At 38.2% G+C, this 21,582-nt stretch overlaps 1 protein-coding gene across 1 annotated transcript; it reads right to left on the minus strand.

The window, feature by feature from the left end:
• Positions 1–6,520: 6,520 nt before the first annotated feature.
• LOC100894011 (cation-dependent mannose-6-phosphate receptor) lies at positions 6,521–21,296 on the minus strand. The gene is made up of 8 exons (XM_030990194.1): positions 21,106–21,296; positions 17,925–18,018; positions 17,173–17,303; positions 15,810–15,897; positions 14,600–14,709; positions 13,964–14,090; positions 13,347–13,410; positions 6,521–7,052 (listed from the first exon to the last, which is right to left on the minus strand). Exons 1-7 carry the CDS (start codon positions 21,276–21,278, stop codon positions 13,348–13,350), a joined length of 786 nt encoding a protein of 261 aa, XP_030846054.1. The 5' UTR covers positions 21,279–21,296; the 3' UTR covers positions 6,521–7,052; position 13,347.
• Between the last annotated feature and the right edge of the window lie 286 nt (positions 21,297–21,582).

Consider the following 21,582-nt stretch of genomic DNA (forward strand, 5'->3'; position numbering starts at 1 on the left):
GTCGCATCTGTAGCAATAAAAGTAATATTATAGTGATACTATAAAGACTGTTGTCAAGGTTACGCGTTCGTCTGTGTTCGAAGAAGCAAGTATAATCTTTATACCACAGAATAAATGTCATTCGTGAATAGTGTTTAGGACAACGGAATAGCCATGGATTTCTACATGATTATTAATGGATGAAATAGAAAATCAAACTCAACACTCCGAGAAGTGTAAACCCGTTGGCTTGGGAGTAACTTGCATACCAAAACGGTATTTGAAGAATGACGCGATGTTTTAAATTTCCTTGACATTTTGAAGTAGGAATTCACATTTATTTACTTCGCATTATTTGTACAATGTGGTAAACATAATGATCAGTGCAATAAATAATTCAAAAAGTAGAAGGAACCGAAAATCAGGAAAGCAAGGCTCGTGCTGGGTATGCCCAATACCACTTATAAAAACAAGTTCTTGACTTGTATTAAAGAACAATATTATATTGATACGATTCTTGCATCTAATAAGAAATCGATTATAGACACAGTAGATGGAGACAAAATGAGAATGGAGTTAGGCATGGGAGGGTAAGTTCATTTGAACGACATGTTAATAAGTAAATTATGTATATTGATTCGAGGATACTATAGTATGAGATGTTTAAGATTTAATTCAATTCAATTCAATTCATTATATTCATCCAAATTCACAAGAATACATGGAAATTTGTTTTGGTCACACATTGTAAAAATACGTAATATATATATGGTGTATGAGAAACTATATCGCTGTGTTTATAATCATAGAAGAACCATCAAAATAAGAGGTAGACAAAATTTTAAAAATCTAATATTCTAGTATTACTCATCTGGCCCCAGGCCCTCTCACCCACACCCGCTTTGGAAATCGTGCCTTTTCTGTCTGTGCCCCCCAACTTTGGAACAATCTTCCCCATGAAATACGCGAGTCCCCAACCTTAGAAACATTTAAGAGTAAACTTAAGACTTATCTGTTCAACATGTAATGTAATGTAATCATATTTTGTTTGTTAAACTATAAAGCGTTATGTAAATATTTACTATTATTATTGTATGATTGCTATTAGGAATTTGTTATTATAATTGTGTATCATGTATATTGTTGTAATTTGTCCTACATTTCAATGAGCGCATTCTCCTTCCTGGCCTTAATAATTCATATAAGTAACTTAGATTGTGATTCTCATTTGCAATGACACCATCATCTAAATCTAATAAAGATTGTACTTTAAAATAGGTAACATACATCTTATTCAAAAAGCGGCTGACAAATAAGGTCTAGAGGAGTATACAATGTTATATAATATATGACAAAGAATCGACATACCGTGCAACAGATTGAGTACGTCAATGATCGAAATAAGATGGTAACAAATAGCGTCACTGAACTGTGGGAATTATTTGAGAGCCGTGGATAAACATTTCATGAGCAATTAACACTACTATGGTACTTCAACTAATCTTCTTTAAAATTGTGTATTTTCTGCGTACATTTCTTTATATTTATAAACACAGGGTTAGATGATGCGTTTTATAATGATACACTTTTGTCTGCCATAACTATAACAACAATGTGACCTTCGAATATCTTTACTTTTAGATAAAGGTGAGTTCTGGTTTAAAAAAGAAAATGAATTCTCACAGAATCAAACGAAACTTACATTGAATGTTCAAGATTACAAATAAATGTCATTTGCCAAACAATTTTGGTAGAAAATGTATACTGGCTGAGTAATGAGCATAGAAAGATTAGGAAATCATAGTAGCCCCGACACCACTTATGCAGTCCCATACACATCTTTATGTGTACAGTGCTTGTTACTTTACCAAGCCTGTGCCAAATTTATTATGATTTTAATGACTCCAGACCTTGACACACTTAAATACTTACATGCTGTATGATCAACTTTTTCTGATCCATTCCACACCTTTCTTTTACAATGCAATCGGATGACCAGAACTCACCTTTATCTTTAATGATTATTATTTAAGACTATCTTACTTGATCAATTCTACCAACACCAATTCTACATTTTTATTTAAAGACTGCAATGTTTTCAAAGTTTTCTTTAATTTCATCTTACCCGCGATTTACATGTATAAGATTGCGCATATAGCAAGTCGGATTCGGCTTCACCAGATACAATAGCCGAAAAACAGCTACCGAGGTATGCCAGTGGTAACAATGTCAGAAGTAAAAAAAAGTACCCGCGGTAAAAAATGTCACAAGTAAAAATGCAAGTGATAAAAATGCCGGGCAACAATGTCAGAAATAGAAATTTCAGAGGTAAAATTGCCAGAGGTGAATTGTCAGAGGTAAAAATACCCGAGGTAAAAATGTCACAGGTAATAATGCCCGAGGTAAAATGCCAGTGGTAACAATGTCAGATATACAAATATGAGAGGTAAATTTGCTCAAGGTGAAATTTTCAGAGGTAAAAATGCTCGAGGTGAAAATGCCAGTGGTAATAATGTCAGAAATACAAATGTCAGAGGTAAATTTGCTCGAGGTGAAATTGTCACAGGTAAAAATGCCCGAGGTAAAAATGCCAGTGGTAATAATGTCAGAAATACAAATGTCAGAGGTAAATTTGCTCGAGGTGAAATTGTCAGAGGTAAAAATGCTCGAGGTGAGAATGCCAGTGGTAATAATGTCAGAAATGCAAATGTCAGAAGTAAAAATGCTCGAGGTGAGAATGTTAGAGGTTAAACAAAAAGTGAGTAGTAAATATGTCAGAGCAGGGTCATTGAAGGAATTTCAGGCTCTCATTCCCACTTCTATGAGTGTCGATATTTTCCGGACTTGCCGCATAGATTAAAATATAAGAAAACCGAGAAACTGTCTGTTTTTTTTTTCAACCTCTGTTGTTGTGCATCTACAGTGTACACATACCGTATATGGCAGTTCCCGAATGAAAACCAATAAAGAGATATTGCACGTGGCATGGCGTAAACAAATTACAATGGTAGGATTAGTTAAGGAGAGAAAAGTCAAATACTTTGGTCATGTTAAAAGGCACTAAAGCCTCTTTAAGTGTATTTTCTTATAATGTCGGTATACTTCTGCTGACACTATAAGGGTCATGCCCACATTACAAAAAATGTCAGCAAATGTCGGTAGTGCGGGATGAAAAAGCAAAATTTCTTCTTACATCTTTTCCTTTTGGCGCAGATGTGCCGTAGTCGGTTGGTATAATCACTTGACTAGAAATGCATTAGTTCGAGCTCCCGGCACGGCACCTATGTGTCCGTGGGAGTGATTTACAAAGACTAACAATTCCTGGCATTGGTTTTTCAAGGGACGCACAAATCGTGGTCGCAAATCTACAGAATTTACCTTTTTGTGATATAGTTTATTATTGAAGGAAAAAATATTATCTAAAGATCATAATTGAGAGACCAATGGTGAGAGCAAACAATGGTATGAACGACCTGCCGTAGTTAAGTCGATCTTAGTCTTTGTGAAACACCCCCCCCCCCCCCTTGAACAACTAGGCATTTTATCCACATTGCTCCTTTCCACACATGCATGTGTTCAATGAGCTACCGGTAGGATACGAACATCATAGTGGTTGGATTATCATCTGCGCGCTCGTCAAATGGCGCCTAGCTGGAATGTTCCCTAGGGAGAGGAGAATGTACACTATAACGTGCGGAATAGTAATTGACTCCAGTGAATGGGTAATCTGTGAGTGCTTCGGTTGGTTTTAGTGGAAAAGCTATAGAGTACAGAAGCTGCGACATCATAAAAATCTATTTTTAGAATTTCTCAATTTTGTCTTCATTTTCCGAAAGAGCACAAACAATAATGTCCAAATGTCGAAAACCAATTGAATATGTGAAGTATTGGCTGAGATATGATCATCGGAATGAATATATTTCCGATAGGAACCCAGTGTTATATGCTCTGGCTCCTAACCATTGGGAGCCAGAGCATATAACACTGAGTTCCCATAGGCAAGCTTTTTATTCGGATGGTCATATCTCAGCCATTGGTTTTCGACATTTGGACATTATTTTTTATGCTCTTTCGGAAAATGAAGAAAAAATTGAGAAATTCTAAAAATATATTTTTGAAGACGTCACACTTCACCACTATATTGATAAGACCTGACAGGTAGTATCAGTACCATAAGAATATAATAGCCTGCAATCAATGAAAGCACATCCGAAACCACCACACACACACACACACACACACACACTCACAAATTTACACCCTCTTAGATCGCCCACACATTACAAAAGGTCAAGACCTTATTTTACACAAATGAAAGCGAGCCCCTGCGTCCCAATTGTCTGATTGTTTTCGTAAGCATCACACCGTTTGTATCACCATTTTTAGAATTGACCCACAGTCTGTGTCCATATGCATTCCTTTATTTATCACCAAATGGCTGTACAAGCATAATTATGTTTTACCTCTGTCCAATGAGAAATATAAGTACTACGGTTTCGAGCATACACGCGCTCTCTTGATGTAGAGGAGTGGTAAACCCACCTCCCTGGTAAACCCCTTCTTTTTGGAGTCGTGTATAGCGGTCGCTCTGTTTGGGGTTGAAGCAGCTATAATTAATACTGGAATACACTCCAAATAAGTGGTTTGAATTACTCTTTTGAGAAAGGATTCCACCATCTGGTCGAGGGTTTTAACTCCAAAGCGAATTGATCCCTAATCTATACTAGTAAAAGGAGATAATTTCCACTATTTTGCATTTAGATCGTAGGACAATAACAAAGAACTGAATATACATTTTTCGATGAAACTATAGCTTTTAATGAAGATATCAATCATAATGCTCACAAAGTAGCCAATAATTAGTACTGTTCTTTAACCTCGTTAACATAATGCTCAAAGTAGCATTGTTTAAATATTAAACTTATGAGAATGATCCAAGCACTTAAAGATAAAGTTGAGTACTAAACATATTATCGTGTTGTGAAAGTAACTATCTTGAAGCAATGGGATAAGTTGATTTAGCATATAAAAATTATTGTACACTGTGCTGTGAATCATCATCACAATCATAATAAATTGACCCAGCCTTGCGGAAGGTCACATGTACTACACACAGAAGTGATTTCACATGCGCATGGCATGACGGTTTGGTCCAAACTTTTCAGCTCTTTCTTGTCGTAATTCGAATGTCGGAGGTATTTGAAGAGCCATCTTTTATCAGACAGTCAGAGCACATTATTTCTCCTACGACATCCTTCCAAACTTACAAAAAAGAAATAATATTTCAAAACCTATGAACTGTTATATTCACTCTTACCAGTGTCCCGTCATATAAAGAGTTGCCATTGATCCAAATATATCGCAAGTCCTCCGATCAATTGCAAGTTTGGAGTCTCTAATCTCGTATCTACATAGTTGAAATTGATATCAATCGATCGCACATAGGTTGCGATTAAAAGCAACTCTTTATCAGACGGGACCCCGAACTTAACTGTCTCTTTGACATTTTAAAGATTTTAAACAGAGGGCAGTAATTGTGAAACAGCTTTCAATTTAAATAAATCGACACGCACATGCACTTTTGACGACTTGGCCAATTGCATTCGATCATTCTAAATTCAGATACGGTGGCGCAGCTACGGGGGTTATACGAGACTAGAAGCCCCATCCTTCGAAAGATTGAAAGATAGTGAAGAAAGGGGGCAAGCAACTTTTAAGACGGATGGAACGACCCTCTCCCACACCCTCAGCCACAATCTTTCCACTCGAAGGCATTACTTTCTATGTTTCACCCGTCTACAGCAAGTTTGGTCCCTCACCCTCCCCCCTTCTATGGTAAAAGTGCTCATTCAGTATAGCTGAACCGTTGTAGCGCCTTTGTTTAAAAAACACAAAATATACATACAAGCAACTATTTCGTCACACTTACACAAAGTCAAGATTATAACTGTAGATGTAGAAAGGAGATAAACACACATACATTGATGATATAAAAACACGTCCGTATTGTATACATGTAAGTATATAGTTTTCAAATAACAATAGAACGTCAAAGCACATCATTTCGACGTCACAATATACTGTTTGTCAGCTAATTTATGTTTCATGAACATATTTGGATGACATTATGTCAGATTTTAACGTTAGCAATTAAAAGTTCGGGTTGTTGAAGTAAACAAGTAATACATGCTCGAGAGATATAATCTAACTCCGAAAATTATTCTGTCTCCTTTTTTTCAAAAACCCCTTACGTAAACTCTTCTGGTAATATCCATCGAACAGAAGATAAGAGTTGTTTGACAATATGATATCTTGTATGATATAACTACAATTTAAAATGTATAACTTATGATATATGAAGCTCAATCTTCATCTTGAAATAATAATTTGTATACCTTTCCGATTCCCCCCTCTCTCTCTCTCTCTCTCTTCCTGTCTATCTCTCTCGATATATTTATTTATTTATGTATTTAATATCTCTATCTACCTATCTATTTATAATATTTATCTATATTTCTATTTCTTTCTGATCATGTTCTCTCTCTCTCTCTCTCTCTCTCTCTCTATCTCTCTATACACATGACATTGTATATCAACTTATTTATCTATTTAATAATCTCTCGTTTATCATACGGAGGTCTGCAAATCATTAGTACATTAATTTTATGTTATAAACAGTTTAGGATGATTAAAGAAACATATTATGGAGGTGTCTTGGTCTAGTGGACACGTCATCGGACTGTCAATCACATGGTTCGACTCCAACCGTAGCACTTATGTCCGTTGGCAAGAAATTAATCTTCATTTGCCACTCTCGACCCAGGTGAGGTAAATGGGCACCTGGCAAGAATTTACTCCTTGAAATGCTAAAGCGCCATATAAATGGCAGTTTTGTTAATATCGGGGTAATAGTTGTCAAGCGCCATTAGTGTCAAATCTATCATGAGCGCCATACAATAACCAATTATTATTATCTTTATTATTACTATCTGTATTATTATCATCATTATTATACAGAATATCTAAAGAATCCTCGCAATCAGGCTCCGATATGCACACCCAATTTGCATGCTCTGAAAAAGAAAAAGAAAAAGGAACCAATCAACATTTCCATGGTCAATCAAAGGAAGAGAGCAATAATTATTATTATGTTTGGTTCAAAGCCGTATAGTCCGGCAGCCATCTCGATATACCTTGTTTTAGGGTCTATAGTTTGTTTTTTTTGGATTATAGTTCCTTAGACCATCAATTTGAAGAATCCGATTGCTGACACTCTGTCAGCCTTGAGCAATTTGAGATATGTGACGTCACACAAAATGGCCGCCAAAATACCCTTTTTTACCAAAATTAATGATAACAAAATTGTTTACAGTATTTTTCTACATTAAATGTCAGTCAAATATCTTAATTTTTTCTAGGATCATCACTAAGTAAAAATTGACGATGTTGTATGATAACAAATGGCATGTAAATTTGCATAATTCAGATTGGCGCCCTCTATAGACACGTTAACTTGCAAATTTTAAATGATGACCAAATGCCAATTTCTAACATGAAATTAACATTTTTTATAAGTCAGACGCACTGAATACAATTAGAAAAAATTGTGCACCACATTTTGGTGTGATTTTTTTGTTATTTTGTACTTTAAAGGTAAAGATCAGTTTTGGAAACGCCCCCCTCTCAAAAAATGATATGGAAGCTCTTATCACCAATCATGTGAAAGAATATGTTTTTAATAATACGTGATAATACACATTTTGCCGAGAAACCGCCTACTAATTGATATATTTGGTAAATTATTATATCTATTTAGACCTGGTAGATATCGCGCACGTGTCGCGTAGTCCCATATACATCCTTCTGTGTACATTGCTTGTAACTTTACAAAGACTGGGCCAAATTTCTAATCGTTTTGATGATTCCAGAACCTTGCAGTACACACCAATACTTATAAGCTAGATGATCAACCTTTTTCTGATCGATTCCACAACGTTTCTTTCACAATGCAATCGCATGACCATTACTGGTCTTTATCTTTAATACTTGAAGAAAACAAGCTAGAATTTCATGCTCTCTGTCCCATAGATATGAGGTGCCATATATTTATAAATGCCCGTTTTCAGTGACAGCATTCCGAAATTTTATTTGTATTTTGAGGTAATACATTCTTTTATATGAACCTATCATAAAAAGGTTCCTCTCTTACAACGGAATTTATATCCACCCAAAATGACCAAACATGGTTACCTTCCAATGGCTATCATTTGCTGCTTTAGTTTGATCGTTATAACACTCGACAGGGGCGCGAAAACCACAGAAAATTGTGCATGCTAGTTTTGCTTTGTTGCATTGGCACCGTGATGATTTACATAGGCTTCCACTCGCACAAGTGCACCGTATTAACCTTATATGTTGTCAGGTGCGAGTTGTACATTTGTAAGTACGTGACAGGGATCAGGGTTTTGGTTTCCTCTTCTTTTGCATAGCCATACTTTGTAGGATCCAATGATGTGGGTCGTGACTGCAAGGCGTGCTTCCACACACATGTTTGCAGATGAGCTCTCTTGCCAACTGAGTCCAAAGAGAGTCCAATCTTCTGCTTCATCACTTTCAGCAATGCATGTACCCTTTTCAATCCCAAAGTATGCCCCAATAGTGTCGCATCCCCTCAACGCATGTCCTGCCAACATCGATGGAATGATATCTCCTAACTTGTGTACAGTGGCAGGAATGTCAATAACAGTTCGCTCTTTGATGAATCCATGATCATTTGCGTTCTAAGTTATTCATGTAGATAATGATGGACCCTAACCCTAACAGCCAGGACCCTAACATACCTTTTTTCATTAGCAGCAATTTGAATCGCTTGCTGTACTATGATGTTGTCTGCTTCTTCATGTGTTATGGAAAGATCTTCCCTTGGCATGACATCGCTGCCTGGTATAACTTCAACAGATACATCATCTTGACCGGTAATGACCAGCTTGTGCTCTTGCCTATTTCTGAACACCTCATCATTCTGCAGAATCACGCATACCGGTATATGATGTCGATCAACTGTAGTTTATTGTCAGTAGTTTCTGGGAGGGAAGCAGTGAGGTGGGAAAACTCTTTTGGATGACTCTCGATTCGTCATGACTTCTAGAAACCCTGGTGGCACACCAACCAAAGATCATCAAATTTTAATCCAGAGTAGAGCACAACCATCAAACGGGCTGTACAAGGTTGTTCAAGTGACACATCAACCTTTGTCAAATTCTTCAAGTTCGCCTTTGACCTGGTGAAAGCTTCCATGACAAAATATTCTTGATATTGACATATCTTCAACTTGCCTGCAGTCCTATTACTCTAGAGTAGATCAACTTGGTGTCATAGACTTTCGAATCCTCCAATGTTAATTAAACTACACCCTCCAAGTGGTTGAAAACTTCACCTACCTCGGCTCCATGTATTAAGCACCTCTCCCTTGTTCTCGAGATCAACGTTCACATTGGCAAGGCAGCAACCAAGATGGCTAGACACTCAAAGCAGGCCTGGAAGAACACTTTACTATAAACCACCAACACGAAAATGAAGATCTACCAGGCCTATATGCTCAGCACTCTCCTGTATGACAGTGAGTCGTGAACCCTGTATGCAAGTCAGGAGCGCCGTTTGAATGTTTTCCATTTCCGCTACTTGAGGCGAATCCTAGGCATCAAATGGCAGGACCACATTCCAAACAAGGATGTCCTCAAAAAGGAGGGATGATGACCATCTACGCTCTTCTATCACAACGACGGCTGAGATGGCTCGGTCATGTCAGTCGAATGGAAGAAGGCCGCATTTCAAAAGACATCTTGTACGGAAAGTTAGCGACCAGAACCAGGACTGTTAGAAGACCTGGCCTTCGCTTCATGGATGTGTGCAAGAGGGATATGGAGGCCAGTGAAATCAACCCTACAAAATGGGAAGCCTATGCTTCAGACTGCCCCAAATGGAGATGCGCTGTGAAGACATGTATACAGAGGAGTGATCAGAAGAGAGTAGAACAGTGGGAGGAGAAAATACAACAAAGACGGCAGCTAGCCACGGCTTCAACAGCACAGCCACACATGAAATTTGTCTGCAGCAACTGCAACAGGACCTGCCTCTCTAGGATTTGACTGTTTAGTCATAGCAGGAGCTGCACAGCAAGAAACTCTTGCTTGAAGCTGTTAAACAGATGTACAATTGACGGTGTTCAAAGGGAGGGAGTTCCAGAGTCTTATTGTTTCCGGGAAGAAGCTCCTCTTTTAGACAAGCATTCAGGCAAAATGAACAATTATCTTCTTGGAATGCCCTCTGTGCACGGATGTTGATGGAGTGAGGAAAGTATGTGGAAAGTCTTTCAGCGGGTTGTTGATACGAAAGAACATCACCACCTGAGCCTGTACCCTGCGTTCTTGTAATGTTGGCCACTTGAGCTGGTTCAGGATGGCTTCTAGCTACTTTGCTTGTCCTGAAGTGGTCATTGCAGTAGGAGCGGACATAACGCCGTTGACCCATTTCAAGCTTCTTGATGATTGCTAATTGTTTGAGTGTTAGGGTCCCATATAATTATGATGATGGCATACTCCATGATTGGTTGAAGGCGAGTATCGTAGCACAATTATTTAACTTTTCTAGGACATGGTTGGATATTTCTTTGAAGGAAGGCACGGGTGGAGTTGGAGTATTTGCTGATAATGTTGATATGTGGGTTCCAGCTGAGGTTTTTCTGCGACTTAACACCTCGATACTTTGCTATATTTTTGTTATCTAGGGTCTGTCCGTGAATTTGATGATGGATTTGCGTTTATTGATGACATGTAGAACCTGACATTTATGTGGGATGAATTCCATCAGCCAATCACGCTCCCAGCGTTGCAGTGAGTCAAGATCCTCTTGGAAACGTTAGGCGTCTTCCTATGTCTTGGTGTTGCTGTATAGCATGCCGTCGTCAGCAAAGAGCCTGACTGTTGGTTTTGGGGAGAGGTACGGTGGCAGATCATTGAGGAAGAGGAGAAACAGCATCTGGCCGATAACGCTGCCTTGCGGGATGCCAGATGTTACTTGGCTGGTGTTGGAGATGGGTCCTTCCAGTAACACCTGCTGGGTCCTGTAACTCAGGAAGCCAAAAAAACCAAGCATGTGTGGGTTCCCGGATTCCATAGAATTGGGGCTTGTGTAACAGCTATAGCCTTCCATGGGGAACCTTGTCAAATGCTTTGGAGAAACCAAGGAGTGTCATGTCCAATTGGTCTCTGGCATCGATGCCTTTGGCAAGGTCCAGGACAGCAAGGACAAGCTGTGAGACGCAGGATCGCTTCTTTCGAAAGCCATGTTGTGCATCAGACAAGATCTTGTGGCTTTCAAGGTGGTTCTTGTTGCTGCTAAGAACGATGTGATCCAGTACTTCACAGGTTACTGACGTCCGAGAGAGAGCTTTGTAGTTCTCTGGCTTGCTACGGTCAGCTTTCTTGAAGATGGGATCAATATATATAGCCATCTTCCATTTATCAGGTATGCACGCTCTGGTTAAGGGAGGCTTGGAAGAATAGAGGGAACACAGGTGTCAGTTTGGTGGTCAGAAGTCTGGCTGGGATTTGGTCAGGACCAGTGGCTTTATGAACATCAAGCTCAGACAGGATCTTCAGAACCCCTGGTGGCGAGATATTAATTTGATCCATGGTTGGGCAGGGGCTTCGTCCTTTGTCTCTCAGACTAGTCATATCTTCATTGCAGTTGAAGATGGGTGAAAACTGATTACTTAGAATGTTCGCCTTTGAGAGGCTATCTGAGTAAGTCATTCCATTAGATTATTTCAATGGAGCCAACCCTGAAGCATCGCATCGCTTGCCGTTTATGAAACTCCACAAACACTTTGGTTTACAGTTGGTGTCTGGGCTGACAATTTTTGTCAGGTACCCGTTGTAGACTTTCTTGGAAATTGTGTCATAGAATCCACCAGGTAACTTCTGTTAAAACTCAAGCATCTGTCTGGTACCGATGCCAAATGCTTTATCATCATTCAGTAACGCTGGATCAATGCTGATCTAAATAAAGCCTATGAATGGAACAATAATGTACCGTAAAATCACTTCTCACTGATTCTCTTGTAGATCTTGGTTTCTTTACATGTATCTTAATTTAGACCAAAAAATATGTAAGGTTAAAGCTGCACAATCGTAATTATTTCATGCATACGAAGCATATAATATGTGTTTAACGTGACGTAGATCTAAGACATTGGCATTTGGCTGGCACACCTATTTTTATGCAAAATTAATATATTTATAGAGGGCGCTATTTCAAAATATGCAAATTAGCTTGTCATCTATGGCCGTGCATCATCACGAAACAATTTTTAGTGATGGTCCTAAAGAGATACAGACATTTGGCAGCCCAAAATTGTAGAAAAATCCTTGTTTTATATTTATTAAACATTTTTAGAGAAAAATCATGTACTTTGGCGGCCATTTTGTATGACGTCACATATCTTAAATTGCTCAAGGCTGACTGAGTGTCAGCAATCGGATTCTTCAAATAGAAGGTTTAGGCAATCATAATCCATTGAGAAAAAAGAAATTGGCACACCTATTTTTTATGCAAAATTAATATATTTATAGAGGGCGCTATTTCAAAATATGCAAATTAGCTTGTCATCTATGGCCGTTCAACATCACGAAACAATTTTTAGTGATGGTCGTAGAGAGATACAGACATTTGGCTGTCCAAAATTGTAGAAAAGGCCCTATTATATATTTATTATACATTTTTAGTGAAAAATCATGTACTTTGGCGGCCATTTTGTATGACGTCACATATCTTAAATTGCTCAAGGCTGACAGAGTGTCAGCAATCGGATTCTTCAAACAGAAGGTTTAGGCAATCATAATCCATTGAAAAAAAAACTATAGACCCTAAAACAAGGTTAGGCCAATAATCTGGATTTGGCTGCCGGACTAGTAGCATACAAATCACATGAAGAGAGGCATTATATCGAACATCGTTAACAAGATCTTGCCTGCAAGAAATATGGAATTAAAGGGAAATTATTTAGAACCGTACATATGAACAAAATTGGAGTAAATTTTCAAGTAAGGGGAAAAGAGGCGTGAAACATGTTTTCATGATTGAATGGTTGGTCCTAATTTTTTTTAGCTACTTCTAATATGTAAAGCGCCATTAGTGTCAAATGTAAAATTAGCTACTTCTCTACTCCTCATATGTCGAATATGAGGACTTTGAAGAGGATACCTCAGGATTGTTTTCTCTTATGGTATTCCAAACCATCAAAAGAATAAGAAAGCTCAAAGATTATTTGCCATCCTAACTCAACCTTCTTTTTTTTGAGGACTTACTTTATTCCGCCATTTCAGAATATCCTCCTCGTCTACACGGTGTTAGCATGAAGAGAAACCCATCCTGTGTATCAAACAAAACATGAAAGACATAGTAGTACTAAATTCTTCTTTCTAAGCTTTCATAATAATTTATGTCTCATTTCAAACAACATCCTCCAACCCTGCAAACAACCGCAGTACACGACCCGCCTCTAAAACAACAAAAAACGGGGAAAAACACACAATCACATTTCATATTTTCCCAATAATCATAGTTGGCAACACTGATAATTACCATGAGCAAATGAACCAATGTCTTCATTTCTTTTAGGGAATGAGCAGGTCCTGTCAGGTAAAATTCGATCGCCCCTCCCTCCTTAAAAATAGACGCTATTCGATGCATGTTTCGTGGTTGTGAAACATTTCGCCCCCTCCTCACCCTACCCCCCCCCCCCCCCCCTCTTCACTCTCGCCGAGGGACGGGGTAGACTGGCGTTTCTTCATGTTGCCCAATACTAACTATCCAGTTTCACTTTCTACTTTCCATCGCCTCATAATACCTATTCGCCCATGATCCGCATCTGAAGGGACATATTAAATAGACATGATAATTTCCACCTAAAAATGATTCGTACCTTCACAAGACCAGGGAATTTCCACCAAAAGTTGTGATTAGGGAAGACCTCCGTTCCTGTTGCTCCCCTCACAAATACCTGGAACAGAATCCCACCAACAATGTACACGAACACAACAACAGTGAATCTAGGGAGAGAAAAAAGTGCATTATGTGAGTAGGATCTTTCTAATGAGGGTTTATTGCAAGGAGGGCCCGTTTCATTTAAGACATGTATGCAGTAAGACGTTACGATAATTGATAGGTCTTTAAGTAACAGAAATAACATTAATCGTTATTCAAATGTATTTGAACAGGTTGGATGATAGTGATGATGATGATTATTATTCTCGTCATCAGAATCAGAATCATCGACGTAATCATCAACGCCATCATCAAGAACATCATCCTCAGCATATCTTTATCGTCACCAGCATCATCGCAAACATTATCGCTATCATCGTCATCATCAGCATCACCACCGTAATCATCAAGATCATAATCACCACCATCATCATCAACATATTCATAGTCATCATTTTCACCACCATCAAAAGCATCATTATCACAATCAGTATCACCATCATCTTCATCTTCGTCATCGTAATCCTCCTCCTCCCCCTCCTCATTTTTAGGGACTTCCCTTGTCTTCACTTACATAATACACACGATACCTCCTCCCGTGAGCCCGCCTGAAGATGAAGGTACAGTGGTATGGCATCCTGAAACAGCAGGGCTACAAGCAGCGCATGTTTTTACTATCATGTTCTGCGGAGAGATGAGCAATAAAGGAAAAAGAAACCTATCACTGTTTCTAGATCTCTAAGGTGCACCGTACCTAGCCTCTTGTCGATGGCCCTCGCGTTGTTGGAGTCCGTAAATTCTGGCGAGCGAAGCGAGTCAGAGAAACCGAGCGCTGCGCTCGGCTCTGAGCGCTGCGCTCGGTTTCTCTGACTCGCTTCGCTCGCCAGAATTTACGGACTCCAACAACGCGAGGGCCATCGACAAGAGGCTACACCGTACCCGGACCCAGGCGGACAAATAGCATCTGAACAATTACTAACATACCGTTCGGACAACGAACGCCCACAATCTGCCGAAAAATAACTTTTGAGTGAAATCATTTTGAAACTAACTGTTTGTTCATTTGTTTATTTATGTATTTATTTAGTGCTTTATTCATTTATTCATCTAATTATTTATTCGTGTATCTTTTTATTTACTGATACAGAAACAGCATCAAATAATATCTCAAATCAGCTAAGCCATTAAAGCACAGCCAGACGCGTACGCAGGATTTTTTCAAGGGGGGGGGGGTTTAACATTTATAAATCGGGCCGAAAATCTCGCAACGACTCAGCCAGCCGCTGAATAAGCGAGGGGGGGGGGGGGTAATAAGAGGTCACTTTTTGTTTTTGTCCCAAAAAAAATCGTAACGACTCAGCTGACCGCTGAATAAGCGGGGGGGGGGGGGGGTAAGAGGACACTTTTTTTTCTTTTTTTTTGGAAAAAAAAAAATCCAAAAAGGGGGGGGGGTTTACACACAAAAAAATACCAAAGGGGGGTTTAACCCCCCCAAACACCCCCCCCCCACCCCCTGTGTACGCGCCTGAGCACAGCTGACTTATTGAGAAGTTAAACAAATTCAAACAAGGAAGGGTGAGATTACATCATATTATCAATTAAATCGTTAAGTTTTTTATTAAATCATACCCCAGTTACATGCCTCACGTGCCCTACATACATGCACAAAGATAACAAGATGTTGCAATTTTAAGTCTAATCACCCTAAACACATGCTGTAATCGGAAAATATATTTTTTGTTAATCAGTCGAAAAATATTCCTCCTTAGGTCGAACAAACTTACATAGGTCCTCGTTGGGGCTTCTGATTGTATTTCAAGTGTTGGTTCTTTCAGAGCAGTTTTTTCACATGTGTATTGAACCGCAGATGTTCTTCAAGAAAACAACCAAGTAGAGAGTCTTTTAGAATCAAACATTATCATGAATACAGGATAAATGGATTTTAAGAGTAGATAATTCATCTTTTTAAAACTGGACTCCAGGTATTGGTTATTTAAGCGGGACTGCACTACTTGTAGCTACTTGCGCCCTCTATATAGCCAACAATGCCTAAGCGGTACTAGTTGTTCCCCCATTGTCCCCTTTTTCTTATGTTAATTGACAACTGATTTAATGAGAAAACAACCTGCCAGTGAACACGCACTGAGGTCTAATCCGTCCTGGCCAAACAATTGTTAATATGCTTTAAGAGCAAACAACGTATATTATGAATAATGAAAGCTTGATAAGCAGATAATGGTAAACAATATAATAAAATAATAATAGTGGGTTCTTGTATAGCGCTCATGTCAGTCAGATTTGACCCTCCTGGCGCTCCCGATTATTACCCTGGCTTTAGCACGGCTGCCATACGGCGCTCTAGCATTTCAAGGAATAAATTCCTACCAGGTACCCATTTACTTCACCTGGGTGGAGTGTGGCAAATGTAGATCAATGTCTTGCCAAAGGACATTAGTGCGGCGACGGGAGTCCATAAGATGACAAAAATGCAATGTACATGTATGCAAAAATTATTAGAAACTGATTCGAAACATTTTAGATTTGAATCCTTAGTATATATTCTTTTATAGAGATATGAAGACGTTAACATTACAATGTAGGCCTATAGTAAAACATAGACGTTAAAATTGATTCTTAAAATATATGAGAATGATAGTGAGAAGGATAAAATATTTGAGAATGATGTTGATGATGATGGTCATGAGGATACTGATTGTAGTTATCATGATGATGATGATAATTATGATTATGATGATGCATTTGTGGGAAGTGACATAAGTAAAATTTAAAGGATATGAAAATGGAAGTGTTCCTCCGGATAGAGTCATCCAGGATACTGGTTCGGGGTTACCGGTGTCAAAAAGATGGGAGTGGAGATGATGATGGTGATGGTGAGGATGTCTATCATGATAATGATGCTTGCTTGAAATAACATGAATGATGACGATGATGGTGATGATGATGATGGTGATGACGATGATGATGATGATGGTGATGATGAGGATGGTGATGACGATGATGATGATGATGTCGATGATCAAAGGTTGGCAATGATGATGATCAAAGATTGGCGACGATGATGAAGATGATACAGATGATGACAATGATGATAACGTTGATAACAGTCAGACAAATAAACTTTAATACCTTTCTTCGCTTCCTTGCGTAGCACTGTATGAAACTAAAATCGTTCCATCACTATCAGTTGTCCAGGATACTGGTTCGGGGTTACCAATGTCAAAATATGAAGCCTCTGCATTCGTATCTTTTTGACAACCCTATAAAGAAACATACGGTGACATTAAATAGTTTACATATATCACTTTCCGACCTGTTTGACCTGCTGCATGAGAGCAAGATTAGTAGCTAAGCTCGTATCAACCACTCAAGGAATCGCTCAAATGAGCGATTCCTTGAGTGGTTGATACGAGCACGATCAAAAATATAAACAAGTATTCTCCTTGTTATTGTTCTTTTTATCAGTAGAATTATTATCATAATTATTAGTATTATTGTTGTTTTCATTATTATTATTATCATCAATAATATTGTAGTTATTGTTATTTTTTAATATTATCATTATCATTAGTATTTTTTTTCAATACTATTATCATCATTATTATCATGAATTACGCTCTTTTTGGAAAGCATAAAGTGTACCAGCCTCGTTCATGCCCTTTTGCCGGAAGAGTTAGGGGTAGACTCATGCCCTTCATGTATGCCCCCACCCCCCTCCCCCTCAAACCACCCCATCGGATGCGCCGGTATGATAATTTACCTCGTCATCATGTCAATGAGTAACATGACTTTGTCAATATTATATATCATAAAATAACATACTTTCAACTGCGTTCATGTTCCTGTTAATATCTTTTGATGAGTAGAGGGCAATGACTTACGACTACATCTTTGCAGCTTCCAGCGGAGAAGGCGAAGCAAGGATTAAACGCGTAGGTGAACGTTCCTTCTAGTCCATAGTTGCCAAAGTCAAACCTGGAACAAACATAATAAAGTAGGTTTTGAATTAAAAAGGGCGATATCACATAATTAACACGGATACACAGGACTTATGAATAATAGAAAAGATGAAATAAACATAATGAAGCATGTTTTGAACTAAAAAGGGCGATATGAACACGGATACAGAGGACTTATGAATAATAGAAAAGATGACCCCCCCCCCTCTCTTAAAGCGCTCATGAACTGATGAACTTCTGCACAGCGTCATTATCATGGTCAACTTGCCATCGGTGGGTAACCCAGTACTTAAAGACCGTCAATACTACAGGGCCAAAAGGGATTATACCACACAGTGAGGTCACTGACAGGTGGCTATCTCATTAATTCAGCTCTCATCTAACCGAAGAAAAAGAGGATCATGGGGGACCAACAGGCACCGATTGGGGAAGTTTTCTATATAGAGGGAGCAAGTAGCTACAAGACAGTAGGACAGTGGGGCTTTAATTCCCACTTCGCAGACGGATAGGGGACTCGATGTCAGAACCTACAGCGCAGCTGTTGCAGCAGCGAGTTACGGGACCGTACTGGTACAGCTAACCTTAGATGGTACTATATAGAGGGGATTTTGCGCTAGTGCTTTCTATGGCTTTAATGCAAATGGAATCCATATTCTTTATTATATAATCATTACTTCTTTTGGAGTTGAATCCATTCAAAATTATAGTGTAATCCAGCTAGTTCAAAGGGGCAGTTGAATAACTCTTCGGAGAATGGAATCGACGAATGTGAGCGTGGATTCAACTCAAAATGTGTATAATGCTTTTCTAAAAGTGGAATTTCGACTACTCCACATTCAGAAGGATTTTCTAACTACATGAAGGCCTATAGACTTGAAATATAGCGAAGTATGCATTTTTAGGAAAAACACTTTAACATAGGTAGACTGTTTATGGTGATAATTTGTTAAATCTCTCGCAGGAGTCATCATAAATTCTCGAAGATCACTCTCAAACTTATCATATTGACGCGATGCAAAACTCGAGGGCTCCACTGTAACTCGGTAAAGCCGTTCTCTGCACCATTTCAAAACACCTTTGCACACTGTTGTATATGGAGAAAATATTCCTAAAATATGGTTTGACGACACATGCCTTGGGCTCCGTTGCATAAAACCTACCATTGATGATAACTTTACCATCAATGGTAACTCCCATGGAAACTTTCATTTTGATTGGCTGTTGAGCCCTGTTACCATAGTAGTTGCCATTGGTGGCAAAGTTACCATCAATAGGGACTTTTAGATTTGCACAATGACAACGTGGATTGCTACGATCGACGTCCTTTTAATGCACTGCTTTGAATGGACATCACACGTATCAGTCCACGCAAATCTAAAAGTTCCTAATGGTAAATTGTATGCAACGGGGCCTGGCTTCAAATGCTCTGTAATCAGGGATAGCTACACCCTGACTACAATAATTATTATCTTCAGCCCTGAACCAAACACTGTACCTTACCATATCCCTAAACCCGATCCTACACTTAATAAGTGTAATAATAATAATAATAATATTGGATTCTATAGCGCACGTATCGACCTTGCAAGGTCCTCAAGGCGCTCCAACATTACCCGGCTATGCTAGGCTGCCGATTTCGACGCTCACGGCATTTAAAGGAATTCCTTCCTACCGGTACCGATTTAACACCTATGTGGAGAGTGGCAAATGTAGATCAATGTCTTGCCAAAGGACAATAGTGTTGCGGCGGGACTCGAACCTCTAAACATCTAACCCATATACCTGAACATTCCCATGTACCCAATACAACCTTAATCTAACAGTAGAGTGCATGAATAACAGAATAGAGCCTGGAGCAACCGGCCATTTTCGTAATGTAACCAAATTTAATGCACACGTCTTTGTGAAGTGCCTCAATACAAATTACTTCATTCGCCTGATAAGAATAATAGTATTTCAATAGAAATAATTCGAACTGCATACTTAAGTTGTTACCAGGTAGGACAAACATTATGAATTGACCTACCTAGCAACACTTAATATACGCAGTTTGCATTCTGACTATTGAAATACTGTTATTCTTATCAGGTGAATGAAATAATTTGTATTGAGGCACTTCACAAAGACATTGCATTAAATTAGAATTAAAATAATAATAAAATCACCGTTTAAACTTATGCAAACATTTGAAAGATGTTGCATTACAAATGAAGATGATATTAACAGCATTCTTTTCCTTTCGTCGTATATGCTTCTTGTTGTTATTATGTATTTGTAATATATTGTTATAAGGTATAACCGACACAATCTAACATGTTTCTAGGAAGTACGCCATCTCCCCCTTTGTTAAAGCTGTTGCTCCGTTAAATTGCTTTAATGTTATAACTGAATAATTACAACATGTATTATTTTACGATTATTTGATATTAGTTGTTTAGTTAATTAGAATCAGTAATTAGTATGAAAATTGCTAAAAGTATTGATTTTGTTATATTCTTGTATGTATTTATATCTTGATATTAGTTGTTTAGTTAATTTAAATCAGTATGAAAATTGCTAAAAGTATTGATTTCTTATATTCTTGTATGTTTTTATAATTTGTAAACTGAATTGTACGAGTCTCCGGAATTTTTAATTAGCATGTTTTTAATTACAATAAACCAGAATTGAATTGAATTGCTTATATCATGATGTATGTATGAATAAATTGCTTGAGTATTTTGTTGTTGATATGGAAAGAGAATTGAAAGAAAACATATGTATTACTTTGAATTGAATTGAATCGAATTGTATTGAACGAGATAAATCTCCGAACTGTTACCCACAAGATATATGGGGTTCAAATCCTTGCCACAGCACTAACGTCCTTTGGCAACACATGAATCTATATTCCCCACAAATTTTGACCCAGGTATAATTAAGGACCAAGTAGGATTTATTCCTTGAATGCACTGAACGCTACAGTTGCCGGAGCTATATAACGTGGGGGTAATAACATGCCCTTTGGAAACGCATATAGACACTACTATCATAATGTAATATGTGCTATACAAGAATAGAGTATTGTTATTATAATTATCATTATCATTATGATTATACTTACTTAGGTGTTCCATCTCGGTTTCCGATTGTACCAAAGTCGATTTTAGTTCCATACTGATCGTTAAACGTACATGTGCAAGTTCCCGTCTTTATACACTCACCCTGCGATTCGCAGCCCATAAGAAAGATGCATACAAACAGCACTATGCAGGCCTGAAATCTTGGGAACGCCATTTTGAGCACAGTTCCTTAAAGTCTTAAACGGACTTTGAACGATTCAAATTACTAAGGCTGTGTGATGTTGATTTTTTGATAAGATATAGCTACGGAACGACTACGATACAACACTACCGAATGTATAGCCCTGTTAAATTAGAATTAGATTCATGATTATGTTGACCTCTCATTAAAACATTGTTGTTGTTGTTGTTGTTGTTGTTGTTAATGATTATATCAATATTTGAATAAGTTTGTAGCTGTTGTAAGTCATCTACTTACTTTTATTTTAAAAATCTGTCACAGTGGCAGAGCCAGGGGG

This window comes from Strongylocentrotus purpuratus, unplaced genomic scaffold, assembly GCF_000002235.5.
Source record: "Strongylocentrotus purpuratus isolate Spur 01 unplaced genomic scaffold, Spur_5.0 spur5_scaffold_19, whole genome shotgun sequence".
In the NCBI taxonomy this organism is placed as follows: domain Eukaryota; kingdom Metazoa; phylum Echinodermata; class Echinoidea; order Camarodonta; family Strongylocentrotidae; genus Strongylocentrotus; species Strongylocentrotus purpuratus.

Bases quoted from the DNA above. Each gene is read 5' to 3' on its own strand.
- LOC100894011 (XM_030990194.1), bottom strand. From the start codon at position 21,278: ATGGCGTTCCCAAGATTTCAGGCCTGCATAGTGCTGTTTGTATGCATC. The intron at 18,019-21,105 runs GTAAGTATAATC...TGTTTGTTCCAG, and splicing joins AACCGAGATGGAACACCTAA to GTTTGACTTTGGCAACTATG. The intron at 17,304-17,924 runs GTAAGTCATTGC...GTTTCTTTATAG, and splicing joins GAAGCTGCAAAGATGTAGTC to GGTTGTCAAAAAGATACGAA.